Source organism: Actinia tenebrosa, unplaced genomic scaffold (genome assembly GCF_029948245.1).
Source record: "Actinia tenebrosa isolate PJP-AT-01 unplaced genomic scaffold, QUT_ActTen_1.0 PGA_scaffold12__29_contigs__length_12842862, whole genome shotgun sequence".
NCBI classification, from domain to species: Eukaryota; Metazoa; Cnidaria; class Anthozoa; order Actiniaria; family Actiniidae; genus Actinia; species Actinia tenebrosa.
Genome location: NW_028292572.1, coordinates 3,129,421 through 3,147,606, shown reverse-complemented (window position 1 = coordinate 3,147,606; position 18,186 = coordinate 3,129,421). Strand labels below are relative to the sequence as shown.

The 18,186-nt window shown below is 38.3% G+C and overlaps 2 protein-coding genes across 2 annotated transcripts; one reads left to right on the top strand and one right to left on the bottom strand.

Moving 5' to 3' along the window:
* The first annotated feature begins 8,327 nt into the window (after nucleotides 1-8,327).
* Nucleotides 8,328-10,293, top strand: LOC148911969 (uncharacterized). The gene is made up of 3 exons (XM_089028045.1): nucleotides 8,328-8,867; nucleotides 9,061-9,321; nucleotides 9,610-10,293. Exons 1-3 carry the CDS (start codon nucleotides 8,407-8,409, stop codon nucleotides 9,782-9,784), a joined length of 897 nt encoding a protein of 298 aa, XP_088884171.1. The 5' UTR covers nucleotides 8,328-8,406; the 3' UTR covers nucleotides 9,785-10,293.
* LOC148911968 (uncharacterized) lies at nucleotides 9,803-14,674 on the bottom strand. Its single transcript, XM_089028044.1, has 12 exons — nucleotides 14,015-14,674; nucleotides 13,729-13,944; nucleotides 13,407-13,590; nucleotides 13,052-13,265; nucleotides 12,559-12,916; nucleotides 12,211-12,408; nucleotides 11,878-12,064; nucleotides 11,087-11,335; nucleotides 10,754-10,925; nucleotides 10,338-10,483; nucleotides 10,072-10,266; nucleotides 9,803-10,001 (listed from the first exon to the last, which is right to left on the bottom strand). Exons 1-12 carry the CDS (start codon nucleotides 14,375-14,377, stop codon nucleotides 9,874-9,876), a joined length of 2,610 nt encoding a protein of 869 aa, XP_088884170.1. The 5' UTR covers nucleotides 14,378-14,674; the 3' UTR covers nucleotides 9,803-9,873.
* Between the last annotated feature and the right edge of the window lie 3,512 nt (nucleotides 14,675-18,186).

The window sequence follows — 18,186 nt, the reverse complement described above, 5'->3', positions numbered from 1 at the left end:
TAAAGACGTACTCCAACTTCCCCAGTTACCATCGATGGCTGAAAATTAAAGAATAAAGAAATTTTGTCTTTCCCTAGTCTTCTCCGTCATTAATTTTAGTCCCAGATCCTCACGGGCCCTCTTCACTAGTGGAGAGGGCCCGCGAGGATCTGGGACCGAAACTAATGACGGTTGTGGCGGAGGAGACTATCCATTGAATCGAAATTTTTTTTTACTGGTTCTCTTGTCTTCCTCCTTGGAAAACTAAATTTAAAATCTTAGAGTTAGCCGTGCTTTGACATCGATCAGCCCAGGACCAGAGCTTGTTTCAAAGTATCAATAAAATTTCAAGGCTTATTTTTTTAAACCACCCAACCAAACAAAAACACTTTTAGGGTGCATGTGACATCATAGCTGTCTTGAGATTTGGTCTTAGTTTCTTTTTAATTTCAACCAATATGGTGGCCGCATTTTTTGTCTTTTGCCCTTCAGAAAAATGATGCATGACACAAAATATTTGAGATATAACGCGCACGCTGATTGGCTGGCTATTGTGCTTATAGCAGAAGACAGAGACACGCACGTGCAAAATCGTTAAAAATATACTGTATCATAAATTAAAAGCAATTCAAAACGGCTGCTTTTGTCGTCTACGCTTCGTGTTTATAAGCTTGCTTCCCTCGTGCTCTGCCAACCCCTGCGTGCTTTATAACTGCACACAGCACACAGCACGCGTGCACGTTTTCTGTTCCTTCAATGAAGAAACCAGTTAATCGAGAGATACCGACCTTTCAAGCAGTCCTTTATTTTACAGCTTTCCGAATGTTTATAAATCCCCACGCACTGTTTGCCGCCATTTTGTGGTGCAGGGTTGTTACATTTTCGATTACGTGTCTTGATTCCTGGACCACATGATGTACTACAGGGGCTGTATGATCCCCAGGAACTCCAGCTACCATCCACCACTGAAAGCCAAGAAAGCAGTTTTCATATGAATGGAAAACATACGGAAGCTGATTTTGAGCAGCTTTCGTATGAATGTGAAAAGCTTACGGCACGAACACGGTCGTGACACAGTGAGAGATTCACATTGCTCGAGAATTTACTCTGCTTCCAATCAAATACCCAGATCACGGCATAAACACGGCGCGAACATGGTCACGCCAAGGTCACTGCACTAACAGACTAATCACATTGCGGCAGTATAAAATCAGCCAATTAAAATTCTACAAAACGTCACGGTCACAGAACACGTATTGCACTGAGGTTTTCATAGTCATGCGATAAATGCTCTAAAGCACGTACACAGTAAGACATGCTATTAAATATATACTTGTATACTGCAGGATATAAACTCTGGTTCATAAAATGTTTGAAACCAGAATATTAGAGCTATCGATTCGGCTGCATAATAGCATAAGTCCAATATTTTTAGATCTTCAACACTTTGTCCCCCATATAAACAAGCTGTGATGTCATAGTAAAATAGCGCAATAGACCCCCTTGCATGTGATGTCAAAGCAGCTCAATTTGGAGAACCAAAATAATAATTTCAATCTCCTGAGAATAGTCCCCTTCACAGTTCCCTGCGGCATCTTGAAAGGTAGTCGTGTCTTTGCATCGAAGCGAGACGAACGTTGAGCTTGCAATGATAGAGACCTTTTTTAACACCTTGGACAATTATTCCCATGTCTCATCATTGCAAGCTCACCGTTCGTCGCGCTTCGATGCAAAGGCACGACTACCTTTGTAGTTGCCGATGCCCGGCAGTCCAAACTTTCGCGAAAAATACGATAATTTACCTACCGTTAATGAAGCCAAACTAGTCTAAATTTATCGAGGAATATTAAGCGCTTCTTGTACTCTACACTGCTTCTAATAAGGATTGTTTCGTATTACTTCGCAAAAACATAAACGACGATGGGACAAGTAGGAAAGGGTAGGTAAAAAGCTAGTTGTGGTAAGAAGAGCGAAAAGGTGCTAAAGGCACATGCAATAACACAATGCAATTTTATTTAACCATTAAGTCCTATATTGCTACATAGTATCATTTTAATTATTAATCATTTTATCGGAAAGTTTGAACTGCCGGGCATTTAGTGTATTTGAGACCGCGACCGGCAGTGTTGGTGAAAATATTCTAAGTGACATGAACCAAGTGCTCGGTATCTATGCCGAGCGAATGCAGACAATCTTTTTTCGAATCAGTCCAGACTACAGGAATCGCTTAATATACCGTAATAAAGTTAGACTAGTTTGATTCCATTAGCTGTAGCCAGTTCTCGTTTTTTTGGTGAAAGTTTGGACTGCCGGGCATTTAGTCAATTTTAGGCCGCGACCGGCTGCCGGGCATTTAGACACTGCGTTCAAGATAAAGACTGAAAAGAAATTAAACAAATCAACTAAAAACGTAAGTTTTCCTTTTCATTAATTTTCATCAAAAAGTTACTTGTCAAACAGATCAATCAACATAAACCAGACCCATTATCTAAATCCATATCAGTAATAACCATGTAGTATTTTCCGTTCTGCATTTTCCGTTCTGCATTTTCCGTTCTGCATTTTGTACCTGCCGGAAGAGGGGGAGGGGGAGGGGAGGGGGGAGGGGAAAAGAGAGAGGGAGCGCCTGTAATAAGACATAATGTTTTAGCGTTTTTACTCATCATTCTGGGTGCGGGAAATTCCTGTTGGCCCATAGGTGTCTGACGTCAATCAACACATGTCATTCTTTTTAAATTAGATATAACAGCACGACACAGCACAGTCCATCGAAGTAATTACGGACGAATGAATTCTGTCAGTCACCCTTATAAACGAGTTGTGACGTCTAATGCGTCTAATGCGGTTATTTTGTAGCCATTTCCACCAAGTAGCGTATTGCAATGCGCTTATGCTTAGCATCGATCAGCTGAGAAAAAAATATCAATAATTTTTTAAAAAATCATTACTTTTACTAAAAGTTTTCTTTACCTAAAAGCAAACACTGAAGACCAGACGAAAACGAAAATGGCGCCTACGTGATAACAACCTATGTTGCTTGAAATGATATTTACCGTAGGATCAATCTGCTCAAATGCTTTAACAGATGCCTATTTTTAGACAGCAAATCTGGTAAGGAAGAAAGTGAAAATTGAGTGGACTGGAAGAGGAGTTTCCGGAATAGCAGATGCTAATATATCAAACAACAGTTTTTTCAAGGATCGAAAGTCTTGCCAAATTTCAGATGCTGCAAAAATCATCGTTCAACAGTATCAGCTATATATCAGTATTTGTTTGATTCATGATCAAATTTCTCGGCCTACCAGCGTCCAGTCCAGTCCAGTGCAGTCCTGATTTTTTTAATGCTCTTTTTTCAACATTCTAGTTTTTTAGCCTAGGGGTGGACCCATAGGAGGGTGATCAAGTGGCACGTGACCTTATCGACCAATCACAATCATGATAGTCGTCGTAAAGAATCATTAATTTCACCTCATATTACTTATCATAACCACATATTTTTTTAACTGTCGCATGGATTCATAGCAGTAATTCCTGTACACCAAGTCTCGTTTCCAGATAAGACATATTTCTATGTAAATTTATAACATTAAGATGGCCATCGCTTTCACACGCTGACACTGAAGGTTGAAATATTGACCCTGAAAAAATAAGAACGCTTTAAAATTATTCCAAACAAAAAGTTTCAATGATAAGAACCTAAGCTTGACAAGAAATGAATTAAGAATGGATGTATGTAATGAAATGAATGGTTTTAGGAGATATTTTTGAAGAGAAAAATCGGTTCAAGGTTTGTCATCTTAGTCGCCGGGTATGTGATTTCAAGCCGATCGCGGTTCGGTTTGGATGCTCGATGTTCTAGCTCAATCAATCGCGTTTGAATAAAGTTATCAAATTAAATATCCACCACTTAGCACTATTTTGCAGCAACTAACAGCCCTTATGGTCAAAGGCCACCATTTCTCATTTAGTTCTCGGATTTTTTGGCAGTCAGGAAACAAAACAATCCTTCGTTCGCGAAGGTTGTCAGTGAAGCTAACGTGGCCCCCAACTAGTTTTATCGACGTAAATGGCAGAGACTTCACCGTACAAGTATGTAGAAATTGAAAGTCTAAACAGTGTAGATATAGGAAATCACCAACTGCAAGAAAATCCACACCAAACCGGTGAGACAGATTTGGCATTCATAATACTTTCTCGCCAGGAGATGTTCACACAACGACGGCCAAATGCAAATGAAGCGTAATGAAACTTTTAACCAACAATGCTTCACGCGACTTGATCACCCTCCTCTGGGGTGGGCCATTAGACAATCGAGGGGGAGGCTGCAGGGATTTATGTTGCACGATATTTTTTTTTTTTGTGTGTTTGCTGGTTATTTTTTTGCATGTAATTAGAGTGCAAACAATTAATCCGTGAAACACTAATTACTAAATAGTACAAAATAGTGCTAATTAAACAATAGAAAACAATGGAATTTGCATGAAATTGTGCTATTTAGTATTACTAAAGTTTCACGGTTATATTGTTTGCACTCTAGCACTCAAGAAAGTTGCTTAGATACGAGTCTCTTAAGTTTTTAGTTTTTCTCAACGTTTTATTTCTTGATCAATTTATTTTAATCTCACAACTGGCTTTCTAACGATAATTTCGATCGAGATATGATAACCTACAGCCGTAAGTTTCTTTTTTCGCGATGTTTGTGGTGGAAATCTCTGGCAGCAAGCTTTCAAACTTCCCGCCATTGTTTGGAGTCTTCTAGCCTTCGTGATCTCTCTCCAAGATTCCCTATTGATTCCACTACTTGGAGCACCTTAAAACAACTTGGCTTTAATACTTCGGAGATTCAGAGGAAAAAGATTGAAACCAAGAAATACCACAGCAATGCCCATAAAATCTTGGATTTCTCGTCCAAATTCTAATTTCATTACTATTCAAGATCGATCATCTTGTTACACTTCATTGACTCGAGATGAACGAGAAGGTCAACATGGTGCAAACTTTGATAACCTCTTAATTCCTCCTCGCATTCCCTACACTCACCAGGTTTGTAAAAAATCAAGGTTATGTTTACTAAATGCAAGATCAATTTGTAACAAAGCATCAGTTATCAATGATTTTACTGTGGAAAATGATGTTGAAGTATTTTGCATAACTGAAACCTGGTTAAAGTCAAATAATGAACAAATAATTAATGAGCTTTCGCCGAATGGCTACACTTTTCAACATGTTGATAGAAAGGGAAGAGGAGGAGGCATTGGGCTTTTATATAAAAATTGTCTTAAACTTAAGAAAATCTCAGTAAATAAGTTTAAATCTTTTGAAATCTTGGGCATGACTCTCTCCTCATCTCCAAACAATATCTCTATTTTTATTATCTATCGACCTCCTCCCTCTGCTAAAAATAAATTCACAAATGCTATATATGTTCTTTGAAGAATTTTCAATTTTTTTTGGAACAATTTTCCTCTATGCCTGGTTCAATAATCTTGCTTGGAGACTTTAACTTTCATATTGAAGACTGTTCCAACTCCAGTGCGCTTAATTTTTTGAATATTTTAGACTGTTTTAACCTAACCCAATATGTCAAACAGCCTACATACCAAAATAATCATGTTCTTGACTTGATTATCACTAGAGAAAATGACCCCGTTGTCAGCAATATATCTATTTCTGATCCTGGTATTTCTGATCATTCTGCTATTTTCTGTGATATTAATCTTAAAAAACCTCCACTGCAAAGAATTATTTCTAGCTGTCGTAAACTCAAGAACATAAACTCTCATGCGTTTTCTGAGGAAATTCTAACCTCAAATCTCATAACTTCCCCATCAAGTGACCATGATGGCCTTATTTACAGTCAATTCAAAAAAACGTTGTCGTCGACCGGCTCAAGCCTACGCGACTGGACCGAAAAGAAATATGGGTAAAAATCACTGAAGCGGTTAAATATTCGTTCTGAATTAATTGTTCCCGCTAGTAATAAGATAATAATGTCGAGAAACAATCCATCAAATGCATGTCTTTGGGTTTAGGGAAAGAAAAAGAAATTATTTATGATTCAGTTCACAATTCCGAAAATATGAAGGCATTAAAAATACGTCTCCTTCAATACTTCCCGCTCGCCTACGAAGGTTCGTGCTGTAAACCAGGCATAACTAGTCAGATAAAATTATGAAGTCAACTCGGCTTCAATGATTGCTGCCCAGAGTTCCTTTCGGTTCAGTCGCGTAGGCTTGAGCCGGTCGACGACAACGTTTTTTTGAATTGACTGTATACCGTGCTGAAGTTAGCCGCACATTCAGCCGCACATTCGACTTTGGCTTCTTAAATCGCGAAATCGAAAGTAAACCCTACCTAAAAACCATACATTATTGTTGAGAAAACTGTCAGCATTTCACTGATGACAATATTATTTCTCACAATGCGGCCGTAAGCTCGCGACATGTTTTTATAACACTCGACACTTAGAAAAAATTGGCACGTTTACTCAAATTTTAATTATTCAAACCCTAATAACTTTCCTGGAATTGATTCCATTTCTATGAAAATCACGCAATAAACTTACATGGCACTACTAAGCCCAGTGCAAGAGGTTTAAACATTCTACCATGCATACTCGGACTTTTATGATGCCCTGAATTCAGAAGTTTTTTAATTTTCTACCGCATTCAAGATTTAATAACTCTTCGCCGATTTCTTTATTCCTTCGCGTTTTACCTTTGATACACGCTAAAGCGAACAGCGATGCCAGTGCAAGCTTTTTATCTCCTAGGCTTTAAACTTCGAAACCCGGGAACCGCGCATCCTTGAACCCATTGCAAGTTCACTTCCAAATGACTAGAAATATTTATCGGAAGTTGTAAGAATAAGTACAGGTGAATACAACTTTAAAAATCAAGTACAAAGGACGACACTACCCTGCGATTCCTCTGGACTAAACTCTGATAAATGCGTGTGGCCGGGATCACTTATTTCATGGTGGTTAAGGATTTATGTTTCATTGCTGTTTATCGATATTGTTTATCAGCTATATCTCGCTATGTGTCTTCTCAATACCTGTCAACGATTTTTTTTTTTTTTTTTAAATTTAAAACGCTTCCCAGATAACGATCATAGTACGCATGCGATTGCGTTAGCTGATGATTACGATTATGGGTGTAGAACTCACGTAATTAAGTATTACGTGAATGATTCCGTGATTGAGTAATGGAATAAGTTTCTAGAAATAGCTCACTACGAGTATAATTACATGTAGGTCTGCCATTCTTGTGAAGGTAGTTTAATTTCGGAGTTATGGACACGGTGAATACGAAATAACGTCTTACGATCAATTCGAAACCCTTATCAGAACGCTACAAAGCTGTTGTTCAGGTTATCAAGATATAAACTACTGGAATTAATTTCTACTTGCTGAAACAAATGGGAACGATGCGCTCGAAGTGATCTGGAAAAGATGCCCCGTGTTAAGGTAAGAAGGCTTAGGGGGGAAAAAGGGAGGGTGATTCCAGGGGAAAATTATCGGGTATTCTGACTTGCTGTCCACAATCAAAACGTTACAAAGCTGTCGTTCATATCATCAAGTTTTAGTAAAAATACACAGGTGACTATTGAAAATCTCGCGCGCTGATTGGTCGAGAAACTCACACTATATATCACACAATAATTACCTCCAGCAATAATCCAAAATGGCGGCCAGCCGCGTTGTTTCTGTTACCGGAAAAAAATGCCTTTTATCTTTTTTGTTGTTGAAAGAATCACCTGTGTATTTATACTAAAAACAATTATTACTGGAAAATTTACGCTTGTTGGAAAGAAATGGAAGCAATGCCATTCAAGTGTTTTGGCAAAGATGCCGTTTGCTAAATTGCGCCTAACCCCCGATACAATACTTTCAGCATTGATTCTACATCAGAGTGAATAGTTGAATGGTGAAATATTTCTTCATTTGAATGTTGCGTCTTTAAGTTATGAAGGTTTATACTTCCAATATGTTACTGACTGTGACGTCACCCCAGGCTTCATTAAATATACAAATTTTGACTGGTTCATACAAACAGTTTTTAAAAAGAATCATTATCATACTCCAGGTTTCCACAATGTTTATTGTAAATCTGATGTCTCATATTGGCTAGTGTTTAGTATTAAAAATTAAAACAAATACACTCAAAAAAGCCTGGGGTGACGTCACAGTCAGCAATGTAATGGAAGTACAAACCTTGATAACTTAAAGACGCAACATTCAAATAAAGAAATATTTCACCATTCCACTATTCACTTTATGTAGAATCAATACTGAAAATATTGTATCGGGGGTTAGGTGCACTTTAAAGTGCACCTACACCCTATTTTTTTAATATTCTTAACTGTTTGTACGGAACTTTTTAAAATGTTTTGTGGTATTTCGGTCACATTTGAAAAAAAAATTGAATGCGAAAAATTGTTTTAAAAATACGAAATGCGTGGTCCATTACCGCAGAATCAAAGCGGGAGTCTGGGTCCGAGTGTGACGTCACCCCAGGCCATGACTTGTTGCTTGGTGCACGAAAGTTAGTAAACAGATCGAGTACTTTTGAAACACAAGAGATTTTTGAAGACAAATTCGTGAAGATGGACTCTGATAACTCTGATCTAGAGACATCTTTTGACTTACAAGATGAATACGATGTTGAGGACGAATGTTTTGACTGTTCTGAGCAGTCCGATTCAGGAGAATATTTGTCAGTCGAAGGAAATGATGATACCTCTGAGTGGTACGAAGGGCATCATTCAGGAGAACCTCTGGCAGACGAAGAATGGACGAGACAGTATGAAAATACTGAACGAGAAAATGCCAAGATTGAGGAAATGCTTCACAAACGATTGACTGCCGTTAGCGTAGTAAGCGAATGGTGAGTTTTCTGTGCTATTGAAACATAAAAGCGCCCCGTGAATTTATAATGCGAGAGCGGTTTCGCCAAACCGTAAACAATGTTTTTGAATGAGCTCGAGGATGACACTAACCAAGATTGCGACTTTTGTAAGCTTTACAGTTTCTTGTTACGTGTACATTGAACATTCGTGTTTTTACTGTTTGTTTTGAAGGTGCAAGTGTGGCAATTGCTCTACTGAGATGCTAGTAAATATAAGCGAATGCTATTGCTGCAAAGAACTCGACGGATGCGACGAAGCTCTCCATTCTCAAGAAGTCCTTCAAGACCTTGATGAAAATGCCGAGCTGAACTGCATAACCGAACATCCTGGCTTCTCAGCAGTATGTCTCCAAAAATGGAGTCTTAAGCTAGCAGCTGATAAGTACAAAACCAGAGATCGGAAAAGATATCAACAATCAGGATCAGAGGAAAGGTAAGCTGAATTTGTGGCTTCTTTATGTACACATTATACTTTAACCAAAGAAATTATGAAAAAACCTTATCAATAAAAAGTTAAATATGCCAAAAATATTTTTATAAAGCAGTTTGTCCTTCTCGACATTAATTCCAAGGATTGCATGGGATATGATAATTTTTGCAGTGAACCAACCCCCAAACTCATGAAATTACCTTAATAAATCAAACTATTTTATATTCATTAGTTATTGATCATAATTTTGTTGTAATCACACACTAAACTGATTCATTATTGACATTCCAGCTTCCTTCGTAGCATTGCATATAGGGAGTTCACAAGACTAGTGCATGGGTATTTGGGATACAAGAGACGAATTCCACTACCAGCCTGTGCTTACACACGCATCAGAGAATGTTTCAGAATTTCTGAAGATGAACTACACAGTGGGTTTGAAATGGATCTTGAGCCTTTAGTTTGACTGCACAATGACAAGATATAAAAATAAAAAGTATTTAATACAAATTTTGTAGATGAAACAATTTAGTGTTTTAATAGTCGATGTTTTTTTTAATTTCTTTGGTTTTTTGGACAGTCAATGACATTCTTGTGTCCTTTCATAGGATTTTTGCATAGGCTGCAATGTGGGGCTCTCTTGGCATGTTCTCTACTTGTTAGTTGGTTTTGTTCAGGGACATCTAAAGAAAAAATATTAAAAATGTATAAGTAATATAAAATTTATAAATTTAGCTAAGATGTAAAAAGTACCTGCACAAGTAGGAGGAACATCCTCAACCACAATGCTTTTCCTGTGCAAGTGCTTTTGAAGAGCCTCCTCTCTTGGCTGCTTCTCCAGCATTGAATTCATTGGTGCTGGGGTCATCTGTCTTAATTCATCTTGTGCAGCAGTCAAGTCTTCTTTTGATGAATTCATGAACGTCTGGAAAATTTCTTCCACGTAACCTATAATAAAAATTGAGTTTAAAATTATGAGTGACAAAAATGTAACCCTTGAAGCACAACACATAGCCTACCATAGTCTGGTTTTACTCTGACATCCCTTATCGTGGCTTCTCCATTTTTGAACTTGGGATAAACCACCTTTTGTCTGTTGTTGCCTCCCGTTGTTTCTACCTCTCTCCGAAGATTAAGGTTGAAATGCATAGCAGCAAGAATGTGTCTGAAAAGAAAATATCCAAATTTTAAACATATGCAGTTGGATTTGACAGGGTTTTACCTTTGGGGTTCATTGGACTCCCAAGTTATCTAAAATTGAATCCTATGGCATATATGTTTTTCAAACTCTCTTTATTTCAAAGATATTTTCATGTCTCTAGAAAGCAATCTATTTTTGTTTGGGCGTCCTATTCATATTTTTTTTACATATATAACCCAAATTTGGTGATCTTATTTATCAATCAGGTTTCTCGCTAAAATTCTAAATACAAACCGGCAATACATTCCAACATATGAATATGCAATCATTTTGGGAGCAAACTGATTGATGAGGGAATGGAATCCTTCCAAGCAACTGGTCTGCGCCCAAGGGGAAGCTTGCTGGATACCCTTTTTCAGAGAATCTTTTGTCAAGGCTTTACAAATTTTTTCATACACCTCTGACCCTAAAGAAAAAAAGGTAGCTTAGAAAGTGTTTTAAATTTTGAGATTAATAATCTTACACTCCTGCTTACTTCTTGGGTGAGAACTTTACACAAGATGACAATAGTTTAGTTTGGACTTTATGAAACTTAAAGCCAAATAGAATACATTATGCAAAATGTACCTTTAGATAACCAACGTCTGGGTTGAAGTATCCCATGATTGCACTTGTTAAAAATTGGATCATCTAGGCTATTGTGAACATTCACTATGTGACTGAGAAAAGATTTAAACTTTGCCCAGATCACAGTACCAGAACCATTTGAAGTAGATGTGGCACTCCAGTACAGATGCCTCTCACAGGGCTTTATCCACTCCTTTACTTCTTCATAATGCTTTTCTTTAGAAATTTTTGTGAGGACTTTCCTGATTTCTGAAATGCATAAAATTAATCTACATGTAGTGGTAGTGCACATGTATTCAAATCTAATAAGCCTAAAGCGAGATGATATTTTACCCCCGACTCTATGCCATAATAGTTTTTAAAATTCTTTCACATCAAAACTTTTGATTCCTTAGAGAATACAGGAACAATAGTCATAGTTAGTGAACATAAACAAAGTGAAAAGGACTATAGTCTAGTAACGGGTGGTAAAAAATCATCTTGCTTCAGGATTATATATAAACTTTTCATGCGTCAGGGCAAGTATGCTCTATATCTACTCATTGCAATAACGGTTTCATAATAATAAATCACTGACAGGTTTAATATTACAGTGCGGCTAATGAAACCGTGGCCAATTGTATAAAATTGACCGGTAAGAATTTCGAACTTAATGCTACCATATGATTGGCTAATAATTCTAGTTTATCAAGTTACCCTGGATATAGTAATCACACTAACTATTCTGCATATACTGTATATTGGTCATTTGCATACAAATCAAAGCAATAATGAAGTCACTCATAACTCACTTTTCTTAAGGTGCCATAAATCAAAGTAGTGGACAATGTTTGTCAACACCTTCTTCATGTGACAAGCAATACCAGTGTGTCGGTCAGATATAAATGTTAAGATCACAATCCCATATCCTATTAGGTAATCCATGCATTGTTTGAAGCCTTCAAACTCCATTGCAGGACTATTTCCCACTTGGTTCCTCTGCGGGCAATGAAATAAAAAATATTTGTTTGCTGAAACAAAATTTGTGGTTCATGAAAAATAAAGATGGCAGTAATTGATATTAACTGCTATTTTTATTATAGATGGTTCAAAAGAGAGTCCTACTGATAAAGTTCATGTCTCACCTGAATTAATGCAAAATGTATAATCATGGGGACAGTGCAACAAAACATGGTATATGCACCATATTTTGCACTGTGCCCCATGCTGTCATGCCGTCCATCACCTGCTAGTACAACACCACTGCCCATGGACTTTATGTTGTCAAGCATCTTCTTCTGGTAGCTTTTCCAGTACATATGTATTGCAGGGAACAGCTTGGTCTGCAAATAAAATACAAAATCCATATAATGCTATTTCTTCTCCATCTTCGATCAGAAGATGCATTTGTTTGTTTATCTTAACTGATTGTACCATTATCATTATAAACTACCTATGACAAACATAGTACAATATATAATACCAACACTCACTCTTTGATGTTTAAAGAACGTAGTCATCGACACACAACCAAGACCCATGTGTGCAAAGATTTTTGATATTTTGGAGATTGATCCCCCAGCCAAAAGGATTGCCATGCAAAGGAGAAAGTTCCCTGCTGGTACACCCCAACCTGGTATCACTGGTTGACTGTGCCAGACATTTTCCCTCTTTAGACACTTTGGGTTGCTGCAGGCAGTTTTTATTACAACTTCTGTCCCAACTTGGCTCACTTCTACCAGGGGGTTATCACTTTTGCAACAGTGACAAAACTTGAACAGCAATAACAGCTGGGACAGAAAAACAATGAACTTTGGCTCTGATCGCAGATTGGTGTCATTCAATTGAACCCTGAAATAAGTATATGTGATATGTGTTAAAAATATTAAATGGGTATATTAGCAGTATCATGAAGTGCAGCTACATTATGTTGTACATGGCATTAGTAAACATGAACATTATAAAGTAGAGAGGGGAAAAACACACCTGTGAGCTGAATTTTCTATATCATCCTCAGATTCATTTGCTGACTCCTCTGACTGTGTTTCATAGCTGTCATCTGGTTCTTCTTCTGTTACTTCCTCCTTGCTTTGGTCATCACTGTCGTAATCCCACTCTGAATCAGTTACACTTTCTTCTTGAGGAACTGAGTCACCCACTGTCTGAGTTGCCTTGTTTTTCGTTTTGTTATTCTTAAGGCCTGATAATAATAATATTTATAAAGATTTCAAGTATTAGGTTCACAAATACATATTAGTATAATATATCCTTCTAGGAACCCTAAGAATGTTTGTCACTTATAAAATCACACATACTTATAAGGACTAGCTACATTACTTACGTCTTGTAAGCCTTCTGCATTCAAGCTTCCTTTTCCTCAGGTGTGATCTCAGGGATATTACTTGGTTTCTCAGCAGTCTCCTTTCTTTTTGCCATTTGGCTTCACCAGTCGTAGGGTCTCTAGTACTCGATGTCTCCTCCGTTTCCATGAAATCGACATTTTCGTCCTCCCTGTTCTCGGCACTCTGGTGAAAGAAAATCGATAGTCGATTGAGCTACACTGTATTATGTAAACAATCATCCTTACTCTACCATAAACAATGACTCGTGTTCAAAACATATGAGTAATAAAGCCCATAAGACTAAGTTGTAATAATAATCACCGTAATATCTTCAGTATTAGAGACAGGAGCAACTTCTAAAACCTCTTCTCTTTGTGCCACAGGCAAGAGCATAGGCTCAGGCTCGCTGACTGGTTCAGTTGTACCAGGGTCTTCGACAGTGGCGTCATCATGATGATCTTGATGTGCAGTACTACTGGGGACGCTTTTAGAAGCAGCAGTCGACACGGTGGCATTTTTTAATGATTCTCTTAAAGTCTATCACGAAAAATACACTTTATTAGTTTCATAAGAAGGTTGCAGTAAATGTTTTAGCTGAGTTTTTTACCTTTCTTCGATTGCGATATGTTTGCTGTTTCTTTGGCGAGTCTAGTTGACCAGCATGTAGCGTGGGGTAAACATTCACTCCAAAACTGTCTCGTTTCAGTCGAGGGATGGCCGGTTTTCCCAAGGTAGCAAGAGTTGTAAATCTTCGCTCAAATGATTCTACTCTAAAATGCACAGAACATATGCACGAGTTCCTTGTAGGCTCCCACTTTGCACGCTTCACCTTTACAAACTTTATCCATCTAGTCCTTCGCTTCTTGGCCTCGGGTCTTTCATCATTAAAATACGGAATACTATGAAGGGCAATCCCTTCAGGAATATTTGGAACGTTGCTACATCCCCAAACTACACATTTGTTGGGCATTTTAGCGTTTGGAAATAAAACGTATTTAAGAAATTTGATAAAAGCAAGCGAATAGTCTAGAAAAATCTGTATAGAATCTGTGGTAATCTTTGGTTGTGTTGGCCTGTGGTGACGTCACACACCGCTCGCCCCAATCTCCTCTGTAATTACGGCCATGGTTCACTTACTTCGGCTAAAATGGTCAATTTTTCAATCTTTGACAGAGCACCAAAAATTCCCGTTTTGATGGATCTAAAAAATTTTTCCACAAATCTGCTTTTTGTGCCTTAAAGTTTTACTCCAGATCAGAAAAAAATAGGGTGTAGGTGCACTTTAAGGCACGTACGTTAGGATATACAAGAGAGGATGTGGCTCTACAGAAACAAAAATATTTGGGTATTCTCCTCTTATCTAAATTACTTGCCACTTGATGGCATTGAAATGTAACATTTGGGTATCTCTTCGTACCTTTTAAAGAAATGGGGTTATAGGGTGAGGTTAGCAAACATTTTTGTTTGTTAGCCATCAAGGACAGCGGCGTGCAAAAGATTAAAAGTAACAAAACTAATTCTAATCGACTATACCTTGTGTCAGAGTGCGTAAGTAACAAAGTGCAATTTTCTTTGTTTCTTCAGAAGCGAAAAAAGATACAAAGACTTGTGCAGATATTGAGGAACAATCCAGACTTAAGGCCCAATACAGGCGACTCGAGAAAGCCTAATGGCAAATTTTGGAAGCTGGCTGAGTTTTTATATGGCCCAGGACACGTATCGGAAGGAGAAACCCGAGCAGTTTATGACTGCCGTCTTGGTGCCGTAGCTTAAGACACCTTGATGTCCAGGTATTAATGCTCAAGTATCACCTTCAGTCGAGAAAATGCTTTGACCCCAAGTGCGTTTCCTTTTTCAGGGTGAGGAAGCCCCATGTGTACCAGACAATCAACCAAGTGCACAGAAAGACGTTAGAAGTGAAGATACCTCTTATGATGAATACCAATGTCAAATGAACATAGATGAAAGTGGTAGCAGCATTGTTTCGAATAACTCCATTTTTCCTACCGACGAATATGCCACGACCAGTTCTTTCAGCGATTCCGAACATAAATCAGCCAATTACGACCGTGATGTAGTCGGCCCTGCACAGTCGTCGGAAAGAAATTCACAGTCTTTTGCTGTGAAATCCGTTGACGGTGTTGTGCGCACATTTCGAACTCCGGGATTGCGAAGGAATTGCTAAAAGATATCCGCAACCTCATGAAAGAGTAAGCAACATTCAATTCTCCATTCCCTAGCTAGATCTATTTTGCTCTATTTTAGCCTTGATTGTACGTAAATTATCCAGCACTTGGAGCAAAACCCGTGTAATTCTAATGCAATTGTATCGTTTATTTGTATACAATTCTCACGTCATTATGTTACATTCTCAAGGATACAGAGGATAGGAACCATTTGTCGAAAAGCGGGAAAGCTACGCAGCACTTTCTAAGAAAAGTGGTTAAGGTAAACTGCATAATTCAATATCTTGCACTATTGCATAGAAAGAATGGCAGCTACATACGTACGGTTATACAATAAAATTATGACATCTTGCTCATGAAAGTGGACAAGGAGATGTTGTGTACGACAACACATGCTCACGTATTTCAACATTCAAAACGTGTCTCGAATGCAACACGACAACGCATTCGACAGATCAACCTATGCTCGTTCTGCCCCTTGCAGTGGATATACAGAAAGCCAATAAAGAACAACGGCGCGGAACTGAAAGTGCTAATACTAAAGCTGGACTGCAGGACCTCGTGGACGATTATTTTCACAGTGAGCTGTTAACAAAACAGCAATGTAAAGTCAAGTGTGAAAATTGTAAGACTGAAACCGATCATCTTCAAAACGGTCAGATTGCCTGGCCTCCAGAAATTTTTATTTTTTATTTGAAGAGTTCTTCTATGGCACAGCCAAAGATTGTGAAAAGGATCAGAATAGACCCCGTCATTAGCACCAAAACTGGGAACAACGTAGAAGATCAATACAAACTCAGAGCCATCGTTCTGCATATTGGAAAAGACCCCCATAAAGGTCACTACAAGGCTGTAATTGCTGACGAGAGTGGGATTTTCGTCGAGTTAGATGATGATCGAGCATGGAAAGCAGTACACTGCCTCCAGAGACGTGGAATCCAACTGCTATATTCTCTTCTATGAGAAGGAAAACCAAGAACATGATTTGTCTACGTGCAAACCAATTGAGCAAAACATTGAGGAAATGCCTGAGGCCGAACCTGAGAAACATGATAATCTCGCAGTTGATGATGGACAGCAAGAGCACGCAGAGAAGGAAGACTTGGAGAAAAAAATGGAGAGAGTGATGAATGTCCAGTATAAAGAAAAAGCACTAACAGCTATCAACAATGAGAGCATTTATGGTAGAGATTTCAAAGCGCTAGAATATCCACAGGTCGATTTTAGCTATTCACCATCCACACCAACGGGACACATCAACGACGTCATAGTGCGTGCTTCCTGTGCACTGATCGGTCAGGAGGCTGAAGAAATGGGAGTGCTTGTAAAGACCTTTGATTCCACTTTTAATGGGCACCTAGAAAAGCTATGTAGTGACACAAACAAAAACCCCATGGATAAAGAAAAGGAATTGCTTCGCTTAACGAAGAGATTGAAAAAATGCAAAGTTGGCGAAATCGCCTTTTTTGTTATCCCGCAACACAAACATGAGTGTCACTGGACGATATTCGTTGTTAATGATTCTCACCAAGCCTACAGGGAAATCATAATATATGATCCAGATCCTTACAGCAAGAGAACAACGACCGACCAGTTTGTAAAGCTGCTTTCTCTTTACATAGACCTGGCCCAAGTAGAATACAGCGATCCCTTCGTGCCAATGAAGAAGAAATCGTTAAAATGGAGATTTGAAAGCGGCTTTCCTTTCCAAAATGATGCTAACAGTTGCGGAATCCATTGTCTTCTTTATGTAAAAATGGTAACGTCTTTGCAATACTGCGTCCAGATATGCCAATTGATATTGACAAAGCCAGGAAAGAAATTGCGAAAGGACTGCTGACCGGAATCTTCGATTGGTCGTTTCTAAAATACAAGCAGAGTAACACTTTAAAGGTAGCAGTCGAACCTCCGTGGCGTTTCCATGTAACTGAAGATCATGTACTTGAGATGGGGTGCATAGCAGAAGGACAGGGAGATGTCAACTATGAATGGACAGATGAATGCAGAAATACCGATATCTTGGGTAGGGAGAAGAAAATTATACATCGAAATCTTACCATGTATGAAAAAGAGAAACCAGTCGCAATTTACTGCACAATAACCGACGAGAGTTACCAAGACATAACAGCAAAATTAACCACCATAGTAGTGAAGGAGAATAAGGTAGCTCTTAATGCTTCAAGATTAAACGACAGGGGATTTTTAAATACAAAGTTAAGAGCATTCTTAAAGGGTGAAAGTGAAGACGAAGATCAACCAGAGAAAATTGAACAAATACATAAAGAAACAGAGAAAAAAGTTCTCACATACAAGGACTATTTACTGAAAATTGCCGCCAAGCAATTAAACGAAGACTCCAAGGGAAAGCAATTGAAGAGGCACAAAGCATTCCTTAAACGAGAACACGAAGAAATCGATCGCGGACGGTCTGAAATGCTAGGAGTGGCACATCTTGGAGATAACGTAGTTGACTCCATTCGAGAAACAGTTATCAAGATGTTCCCGGCTCTAACCAAGGAAATAACTGATTTACGTCCAGAGTTGAATAACATGCAATACGTTAATAAGGTATTGGCCAGCGAAGCAATAGACC

Excerpts from the sequence above, each read along its gene's own strand:
- LOC148911968 (XM_089028044.1), bottom strand. The coding sequence starts at position 14,377 with ATGCCCAACAAATGTGTAGTTTGGGGATGTAGCAACGTTCCAAATATT. Across the intron at positions 13,945-14,014 it reads CATATCGCAATCGAAGAAAG|ACTTTAAGAGAATCATTAAA; the intron begins GTAAAAAACTCA and ends TTTTCGTGATAG. Across the intron at positions 10,267-10,337 it reads CAGAGTAAAACCAGACTATG|GTTACGTGGAAGAAATTTTC; the intron begins GTAGGCTATGTG and ends TTTTTATTATAG.
- LOC148911969 (XM_089028045.1), top strand. The coding sequence starts at position 8,407 with ATGCGAAAAATTGTTTTAAAAATACGAAATGCGTGGTCCATTACCGCA. Across the intron at positions 8,868-9,060 it reads GTTAGCGTAGTAAGCGAATG|GTGCAAGTGTGGCAATTGCT; the intron begins GTGAGTTTTCTG and ends TTTGTTTTGAAG. Across the intron at positions 9,322-9,609 it reads CAATCAGGATCAGAGGAAAG|CTTCCTTCGTAGCATTGCAT; the intron begins GTAAGCTGAATT and ends TTGACATTCCAG.